Source organism: Dama dama, chromosome 2 (assembly GCF_033118175.1).
Source record: "Dama dama isolate Ldn47 chromosome 2, ASM3311817v1, whole genome shotgun sequence".
NCBI classification, from domain to species: domain Eukaryota; kingdom Metazoa; phylum Chordata; class Mammalia; order Artiodactyla; family Cervidae; genus Dama; species Dama dama.
The window spans coordinates 24,431,060-24,441,209 of record NC_083682.1 but is presented as its reverse complement, the minus strand read 5'-3'; the positions used below and the strand labels follow the sequence as shown (position 1 = coordinate 24,441,209).

Genomic DNA, 10,150 nt, shown 5'->3' with positions numbered 1-10,150 from the left:
CTTCCCCCAATCAGACCCGCTCCCTCTCCAGGCCCCTCTCGTTCCCCCGGGGCCGTTTCCAGGCCCTTCTCCATCAGGCCTTCTCCCTCCCGGCAGTTGTGTCCTGCCACCTCCTCTGTCCCTGGTCTAGTCGCCTAGCTTGTCCTCGGTGCTCTCTGTGAGGGGTCAGGGACACAGTCACGGGAGGACTGGATGCTGGAATCGTGCTTCAGAAACTGCCACCTTGCCCTTCTAGTAGCAGCACCTGCAAGTCCAACTATGAACCAGTTTCTGTCTGTGCATCCAGAACCGCCTCCCGTGCTCCTTCCCCTCACTCTATTTTCCTTGCCTTATATAAGTTCCCAGGAACAAACATGTCAAGAAGTGGAGGAATAGTGCCAACATCAAAATTCAGAGCCAGGCGGCTTTGTTTGCATTGGATATGAGTCATGTCCTTGAGAGGAAGTCATTTTCCCCTCCTGGTCCTTTCTCAATGCAGGGAAGCCAGCAGCAGTTACTTCTTATTGAGGAAAACTGTCTCTTATGGCAGGGGTTTGTGTATGTTAGAGCACAGAATTACGAGTGACTCTGTGAATCATATCAATACTAAATATGGGAACACACACATACACATAAAAAATGCACATGAATTACAGAGAGTATGATAAAATAAAAATTGCTAATGTGGCAGAATCACAAGCAAAATGCCAATGGAAAGTAAAAGGGAATGGGTGTAGGTAAACTTCAGGTTCCATATTCCATGCGTGTTGTTGTTGCTCAGTCTGTAAGTCATGTCCGACTCTTAGGGACTCCATGGACTGCAGCATGCCAAGCTTCTCTGTCCTTCACTATCACTTGGAGTTTGTTCACACTTGTGTCCACTGAGCCTGTGATGCCATTCAACCGTCTCATTCTCTGTGGCCCCCTTGTCCTCCTGTCCTCAGTCTTTCCCAGCATCAGGGTCTTTTCCAGTGAGTCAGCTGTTCGCAGCAGGTGGCCAAACTATGGAGCTTCAGCTTCAGCATCAGTCTTTCCAATGAATGTTCAGGGTTGATTTCCTTTAGGATTGACTGGTTTGATCTCTTTTGATCAAAGAATTGATTCAAGGAGTTTGATCTGCTCTCCAAAGGACATTCCATATTCCGTCTGTAAGTGTTCCATATTCTATCTATTAATAATCCTATTCTGACCTTTTCTTTTCTATATGATTTCTTTTACTCTCAGGACTGCATCTCTTTCAGAGTTGAACAGTGTTTCTAGCACTAAGCCTCGAAGACTATAGGCCCTACTAATCTCTGGAGAAAGAAGTTTCCTCAAGATGAGAAATAGAAATGTCCCATCTCTCCTGCAGCTGCAAGAATAGCAGATAGAACAAAAACTGTATCTACAAAAGTTTTTTCTAATTAGGGAGGTTTTCTTTTTTTATAACAACAACAAAAGAGATATCAGAGATTGTCACTATGTCCTGTGAGAGCAACCCTGCAATAAAATATTTAGTTTTATTAAGACATTAATCTGTGTACTTGAAGCAAAATTATTTTTTGATGAAAGTTGTTAGACTGGAAAAGCCTTCCTAAGTAACTCAGTGGTAAAGAACCCACCTGCCAATGCAGGAGACATGGGTTCGATCCTTGGGTCAGGAAGATCCCCTGGAGAAGGAAATGGCAACCCACTCTAGGAGTCTTACCTAGGAAATCTGGTGGACAGAGGAGCCTGGCGAGCTACAGTCCATGGGATCGTGAAAGAGTCAGACACGACTGAGCCAGTAAATGGCAATAACAATGATATTAGACTGGAAAACAGAGAGCTGACTCATGCCAAGGCAAGGGCCGGGAAGTGGGCTGGGCTGCACTCCGGAGAGTAGCGTGACACTTCTCTGTGAAACTCAGACAGCGCACCCCAGCGCTGTCCCACCTTTGATACCCATGGCATGGTGCAGGTGCCATTTTTTTCTGGTCTAATGCATGTAATGTAACTGCTTATCTGCATTTTTCTGGTTGCTAATGATTTGTGCATCTCAATAAGCAAGCGTGTTACTTATTGTGTGTTGTCTGTAAGCTATTTTTTCTGCCCCTTCACCCATTTTTCTACTGAGGTTGTTGTCTTTCCCTTAATGACTCATATACTCCTTGTATATTTGAAATATTAATTCCTTGCCATATTTTAGACATTGTCTTTTCCCGTTCTCTATTTGAAAATAGATTCTTAATTTTCATAAAATTCGCCATCTTCTGCCTTATGTTTTGTGCTTTTGAAGTTTTATTTAAGAGTGTTCCCCCACCTCTGGATCACAAATATATACGTTGATACTCTTTTCTGTGAACTTTATAGCTTTTACCCTCACATTTACATATTTAACACTTCTATAATAGAGTTGATATTTATATGTAAATTAGGTAAGGATCCAGTTTTTTCTCTTTCCAAAGCTAATAAACAAACCATCCTGTCTTCAATGATTTTTGATGTCTCCTTTATCACATACTAACATCCGACACATGTGGCCCTAACTCCGTGCTGTCTGTTAAGTCCCATTGGTCAGAATGGGAATATCCTTTACCTTTTCTTCATTACATCGAAGTCCGATAGCACATTGTACCAATGTTCACAGTCCCAGCAAATCTTCTTCACCAGGTTGTTTCACTTCGGCTGGTGCAAACTGACTCCAGTCTTCTGCTGGGTTTTGTTCCAAGAGACCTTGGTTCTCCTGTCACTCAGATTGGTATCATCTCCTTTGCCTCATACCGTGTTAATCAGCACTAGTACTGAAGGTATTATGCAGGTATTATGCATTTCCTCCCATTGAAAATCTTATCGAAGTTGGTATAAATTGAGTGAATCCATCATGGTTCTTTTAGAAGTTTGAGGAGTTGGTAGAACATCGAGGTTACCTAACATCTTACAGTGATAAAGTAAATAGTAGATATTCCATCTATTGTCACCTTTTTCATGCCACTTAAAAAGTTTATTTATTTATTTATGTTTGACTGCACTGGGTCTCCAAGGCTGCTCTCAGGCTTTCTCTAGTTGCAGCAAGAGGGGGCTCCTCTTCTGTGCCACGCTTAGGCTTCTCATAGCAGTGGCTTCTCTTGCAGAGCACAGGCTTTAGGCTCTCAGACTTCAGTAGTTGTGGTGCAAGGGCTTAGTTGCCCCAAGGCATGTGGAATCTTTCTGGACAAGGGATCAACCTGGGTTGCCTGCTTTGGCAGGCGGACTTCCAACCACTGTACCACCAGCGTGGTACGTTTTAAGTTAACCAAGACCTAGACAGTCTTCTCTTGATGGATGTCTAATTTCAACCTTTCATTTGTGAGGCTAACTTCTTCCCAATGGTGATACTTTGCAGGCTGTATTATTGGAAATATATTGGAAATAATACAGTCCTAGATTACTGTAAAAAATTTGAACTGTGTATCAACAAATAACTGTCACATATTTTCTGCAATGCAAGAAATGGGAAATGGCCACTAAAGAACATTCCATTTAGGTTTTTTCAGAACACCTTCCTCAAGTTCTGTTTTCTAATTCATAATTTCAAGAATAAAAACATTCAATTCCTTGAACATTTAATCACATTAATAATTTAAAAATAACTGGGCTCTTAAAATGCAGAAATTTTCAAGGATTTGTAATCGGTCATTATGAAGGGGTCTCAATAATAATTTTTTTTTCAGAATTTTTTCTCCTGAATTGTAAATAAGAGTTATTAAATGTAACTCTTGCTCCAGGGAATACCTGAATTTGATTTCCTTCTAATATATATTTTATGTTGTGTGAAAATTATGTTTATTATTTTTTCTATACTATAAATTAACACAAGATTCCAAAATTTTAAAAGCTCCAAAAATTTAAAAGCTCTTAAAAAAGGAAAATTACTGTATTAGACAATGTTCTTCAGAGTAACAGAACCAATGGGGTGTGCACGTGTGTATGTATGTATATATTTATTATATGATGATTTGTTTTATATATAGATTTGTTATATATATATATATAGATAGATTTGTTATACACACACATATTTATTTGTTATGAAGAATTGGCTCATATGATTATGGAGGTTAAGTTTCAATTCTGCCATTTGCAGCTGGAGACCCAGGAAAGTTGGTGCTGTAATTCTAGACCAAGTCTGAAGACCTGAGGATCTGAGAGCCAATAGCATAAATCTCATTCCAAGGGCAAGAGAAGGCTGATGGAGAACTGTGTTACTCTTGACAAACCCCAAAATAAATTATTTGGCACATTTTGCTACAGTCCTTGAGAATCCTTGTGATCTTATGGGACAGATGATCATGTTTTTTACAACTGGGTTGGGAGGAAGGAATATGTGAGAATTAGCTGGTAAGTGGAAGGGTCAATTAATTCATTACATAACACAGTGGTTCTCTGGTTGAATGCTCTTTATCCATAGTTGGAGGGATATAATTTATCTAGCAAGTGGATACTGTTTAAAATCTCTACAGGTCAGGCTATTTTGGTATATTTTTTCCTTCCATCTCTGATACTGAAAAACAATAGTGTGAAACATCTAATTACAGGTGAGTATAAGAAGAGTGAAGAATTTTCTAGCTGTCCCCAAATTTGGGACAAGTAGTTCCCATTTTCCAAGTAACTTAACTAATTAGAATCACTGTATCATCACACTGATTAAACAAATATCATTACCTGCAATTATAACAATGTTGGTAATAATAATAATCAACAAAAAAGTGCAACATGAAAAAAAAATGAAAAAAAAGTGCAACAGTATATTTACACTATTTTTAAGAGTTTATGAAGTCTTTGTGCTTTCAGTTTCAAGGCTGGTCCAACCCCAGGCCAGCCCCACTGAATTAGGTTTAAATTACCTTATTTGTTGAAGACTTTCTTTGCTATGTTAATGATCTCAGTATGGGACTTTTGAGTAACATGGGAATTCATTAAAAAGTTAAAACAGTGAAACGTGCCAACTATATTTATTGTCACCTAACAATGATTTTTTTTGGTTGCAAAATCATTGCATTTTAATAACAATTCAGGTTAAATAATGGCAATGGATTTACTAGTGAATTAGGATATAAGCAGAGTTACAAAAATTGTTCTTCAACCTTTATTCAGCTATCTTTTACCTGTATTTACCTTTGGTTTTTCTGATTTAACACTTCAGTTAAAATAGCATTATATAAAATTAATTTTCATTTTGCATATAAATTAATTTTTTCAAAAGCATAAATATAGTCCATTGGAAATGATGAATCAATTAGAGGGTGATCAAAAATTTACAGATAAGGTTTCTCTCAAATATTGGTCAATATGAATTTATAAAATTTTACCTAACCATGATTTAAGTAGAAACAAACATAACTGTTACAATAAGAATTTTCCAGATATTTTGCTGCTTTTCACTAATCTTTCATATCCTGGGGCTTGTAAATCTTTCTGATTTCAAGTGATGAAAGAGAGAGAGTGTAGAAGTTAGTATTGGTTTAAAAAAAATCCTGTTCTTTACTTTTACATCTGTGTATTATTAGCACTAGCAATTTAACATTGGTGGAGTGGGTAGCCATTCCCTTCTCCGGGGAATCTTTCCGATCAAGGGATTGAATCTGGGTCTACTGCATTGCAGGCAAATTCTTTACCATCTGAGCCACTAGGGAAGCCCTGGTAAGTAGAATAATGGCACCTAAAGGTAATGCCTGTTCAATCTCTAGAATCTATGAGTACGCTTGTCCCTTGGTATTCGAAGGTGGTCAGGTCCAGGATCCTCGTATAAAATAGCATAGTTGTTTTTATTGTCGTCTGACTCTTTTGTGACCCCCATTGACTGTAGTCTACCAGGCTCTCTGTCCATGGGGTTTCTCAGTCAAGAATACTGGAGTGGGTTGCCATTTTCTTCTCCAGGGGATCTTCCCCACCCAGGAATTGAACCTGTGTCTCTTTTGTGTCCTGCATTGGCAGGCAGATTCTCTACTGCTGAGCCAACAGGGAAGCCACCATATATAAAATGGCTTAGTATTTGCCTAAAAACCTGCGCACATCCTCCTGAAGCTTTACATCATCTCTAGATCACCTATAACACCTAATAATGTAAATGGTATTCAAATAGTTGCCAGCATGTGGTAAGTTTAAATTTTGGTTTTTGGTACTTTCTGGAATTTAATTTTTTTCGAATACTTTTGATTGATGGTGGGTGGAATCAGTAGATGCGGAACCCATGGATGTGGAGGGTCACTTGTGTGCTAGTTTTGTTGCAAAAGGGACTTTACAGAAGTAACTCAGGATGTGGACTTTGTGTTGGTGACATTATTGTGGATTATTTGCCTGGGCTCAGTCCAGTCAAATGAGTCCTTAAAAAGGAAGAACGTTTTCCAGCTGAGTCAGAGAGGAGATGGAAGAGGAAGGAGCAGAGATCTGACACATCAGAGAGAGGCTTGCCCCCCATGTTGTTGGCTTTGAAGGTGGAGGAAGAGGGGGCCATGAGTCAAGGACTGCAGTACCTTCTGGAAACTAGGACTGGTCCTTGGCTGATAGCTGGCAGCAGCAGCATACTAGGGCCTTGGTCCTAAACTTCAAGAACAACCCAAAATAAGAAGGAAATGGATTTTTCTCTAGGGCTCCTAGAGAGGAATGCAGTCTGCAGATGTTAGTTTGGTGAGACCTGTATTGGACTTCTGAGCTGCAGAACTCTAAGATAGTCAATTTGTATTTTTTTAGCTGCTAATTTTGTTATGGCGTCAATAGGACACAAATGTAGTAGCTTTCAAAACCCCATTTTAATTAATGTCTGAGTATGAATACAGAGCAGAAAATTATGTTACTGCTTCATTCCTGATGATTCTGTTCTATTTTTGTGGGACTGAACCCAGACTCTCGGCAGTGAAAGTGCAGCGTCCTAACCACTGGACCACCAGGAAATGTCCCCTTCTATCTTCTTGTGATCTGTAAACATTTGTCCACTGCTCTACCTTTTGACAGACAATATTCTTTCTTTTTGGATATTGTTCTTTCATAATATTCTGAATCCATTTTGAAGACAGTACTTTCTCTTCCTGCTCTCCCATGACAGATTCTCTGCCGATTCTTAAGGTCTTCATCTTTGTCTGTGTAGCTGGAAGATTCATGACCACATTGGTAATGACTTAATTTTGATCTCTGAGATGCCTCTTGTCTTCTCCCTCTTCCTAAACTCTCTCTCTTTTTAAATTTATTTTTTATCTTTTTGGCCATTCCATGCAGGATGCAGGATCTTAGTTCCCTGACCAGGGATTGAACCCTTGTCCCCTGCTTTGGGAGCACAGAGTTTTAACCACTGGACTGCTCAGAAAGCCCCTTAGGCTCTCTTTTTAGATGCTTGTCCCCATTGTACCTGTATATATACATATAAATATATATATTTTTTCAAAATTAGTGATCTAGTTGGGGAAAGACACTTAATCTCAGTGAATCTCAATTTTCTCCTCTGTAAAATGGAGATAAAAACATCAGCTTCTTAAGAATTCCCTGGCAGTCCAGTAGTTAGGATTCCATGCTTTCACTGTCAAGAGTTCAATTCCTGGTTATGGAACCCAGAGCCCACAAGCTGAGGTGGCGAGTGGCCCCAAAAAAAAAAAATTTGCTTCTCAAGGTTGTTAAGTGGGTTAAATGTATATACTTAATTACATCTACAAACACAAGTTTATGTTAACCCTTTTCCCTGTTTTTGTATTTTTGTTGTTGTTGTTGTTGTTTTTTGTATTATTATTTACAGTATTTGGCTGTTAGGGATGATTCCCATCATCTTGTAAATTCTTAAAACACTCGGAAGATTCACTTTTAGTTACATGTAGTTGCATGACTTAGATTATCTCTGTTAATCCTACTTTATCTAAAAAAAGAAAAAGTACAAACCATATTGCCCATTCCACAGATGAGAAACTAAGATCAGAGAGGTTACTTGTTACCTGACAAAAAAGTGATAGAATCAGGCTTAAAATTCAGGTTTTCTGGCTCTAGTTCAGTATTTTTCTTTATTTCATTCAGTTCTGTGTTTGAGATGGTCCAATTAAGGTTCAGACCATGTTATTTTCTTGATGTCTGACTTGTCTGCTCTGGACCTTGACTGTAATACTTTGCATCAGATGAGGCACAAAACTTTTTCATTTCTTCTCACATATTTTTGATTTTATGGTCTTCAAGCATGCCTTACTCCATATTCTGTCCAAGAGTTGGAAATGCCATTCTTAGCAAGCAACCTTTCAAGGTTTCCTGTGCAATAAGGACACAATTTTGTTGATTGCATCTCTCAAAACTTCCTTTACCTTTTCATTCCTTAGACTGTAAATGAAGGGGTTAAGGAGAGGGGTCCCCATTATGGTGAGGACAGCAGTCACTTTATCAAATTCCAAGGAATGACTCTGGCTTGGTCTCACATACATGAAGATGTTGCTCCCGTAGGCAATAGACACAACAGTGATGTGAGAAGCGCAGGTGGAGAAGGCTTTCTGACGCCCTTGGGCCGAGGGGATGCGCAGGATGGTAGAGATGATGTAGGTGTAGGACACGGTGGTGATCACCAGCGAGGTCAGGAGGATGAGAGAAGACAAGAGGAAGTTTATCATCTCAAGGAGATGAGTGTCTATGCAGGCCACCTGCAGCAGAGGGGCGATGTCACAGAAGAAGTGATTAATCTCCTTCTGGCAGAAGGGCAGCCTGGACAGCAGAATAACCGGGCAGAGCACCGACAGGAAGGCCCCCACCCAGCAGCCCAGAACCAGCAGGAGACACACCCTGCTGTTCATGATGGTGGTGTAGCGCAGGGGGTTACAGATGGCCACATAGCGGTCAAAGGACATCACCACCAGCAGGATGAACTCCACTGTCCCCAGGAAGAAGAAGTATGTTTGGCTGATGCAGCCTGCAAGGGATATGGTCTTCCTGTCCTTGAGGAGAAAGGATAACAGTTTTGGGGTAACTGAGCTAGTGAATAAAATGTCCAAAAATGACAAATTACTGAGGAAGAAGTACATTGGGGTTTGGAGGCGATTATCAGCCCATATTAGGGAAATGATGACACCATTTCCTGTTAGAGTGAGCATGTAAGTAAACAAGAGGACCACGAAGAGGAAAATCTGAAGCTTTTGGCGAGCAGGGAAGGCAGTCAGGATAAATTCGGTCACTGTGGTCTGATTCTGCACATCCATTGAGTGCAGAGCAAGGTGGGCAGCATGCCTCTGAAAAAAAAAATAACAGAATATAAAGATGAAAGTCAGATTAAATAGGCTTTAAACTCCCAATAGCATCCAGAAGATGCAGTAGAAAGAGCTCTGAATGGAGAGTCAAGAGTGATTTGTTTCCATCCTGTCTCTGACCCTAATAAATGTAGGATCTTGGATAAATGACACGTGTTCTCCACACAGTCTTGCCATATTTAAAATTTTTGGTTGATGGAAATTATCTTCATAGTTCCATAAAGCTTGATGACCTTTTTATTCTTTTTTTATACAATGCTTCTTTTCTACTTCCCTCTTCCTGACCTACTGTTTTCCAAGCTAAGTTCTGAGCATAAGAGGAGAAACCTACCTGAGAATCCAGTCAATCAATTTGGAAAATGGAGAAAACGGAAAGCTAATAAAGCTGAGTTAGTTTTCTTGAGGTTTTTTTCAAGTTTTCAGGTATTTCTTAAATCAAAGAGCAGAGAAATGAAAATTGTGCAGTCAAATGAGAGGGAACATATTTGTTTCTATTTATACTTACCTTTGTTATATGTGTTGAGGTAATACAATATCAGGTTGGACACATATTATTTTAATTTAGTAGTAACTGAATTCTCCATAAAGTTCTGTGGTATTTATTTATTTAATTTTTTTTGGCCTTGCTTCGAGCCTTGCAGTATCTTAGCTCCCCAACCAGGGGTTGAACCCCGACAGTGAGGGCACTGAGTCTAACCACTGGACTGCTAGGGAATTCCCCATGGTTTTTATTTTTTTAAAATTTGCTATAATCATATATGTTTTAAAATATCTACACTGTTATGGAAGTAATAATATATGTATCATATATATGTATGTATAATATACAAGGTCAATAATATATGTATCATAATTTGTGAAACCAATTTTATATATTTTGAAAAACATCTTTGGGAAAATGGTCAGTGTTCTTCTCTTTTGTTCTTTGCAATGTTATGTCTATGGCTACATAGAGAATAGACATTACC

The 10,150-nt window shown here is 39.1% G+C and overlaps 1 protein-coding gene across 1 annotated transcript; it reads right to left on the bottom strand.

The window, feature by feature from the left end:
• Positions 1–8,189: 8,189 nt before the first annotated feature.
• Positions 8,190–9,134, bottom strand: LOC133068304 (olfactory receptor 6M1-like). Its single transcript, XM_061159572.1, has one exon. The coding sequence runs from the start codon at positions 9,132–9,134 to the stop codon at positions 8,190–8,192; it is 945 nt and encodes a 314-aa protein (XP_061015555.1).
• Positions 9,135–10,150: the final 1,016 nt, after the last annotated feature.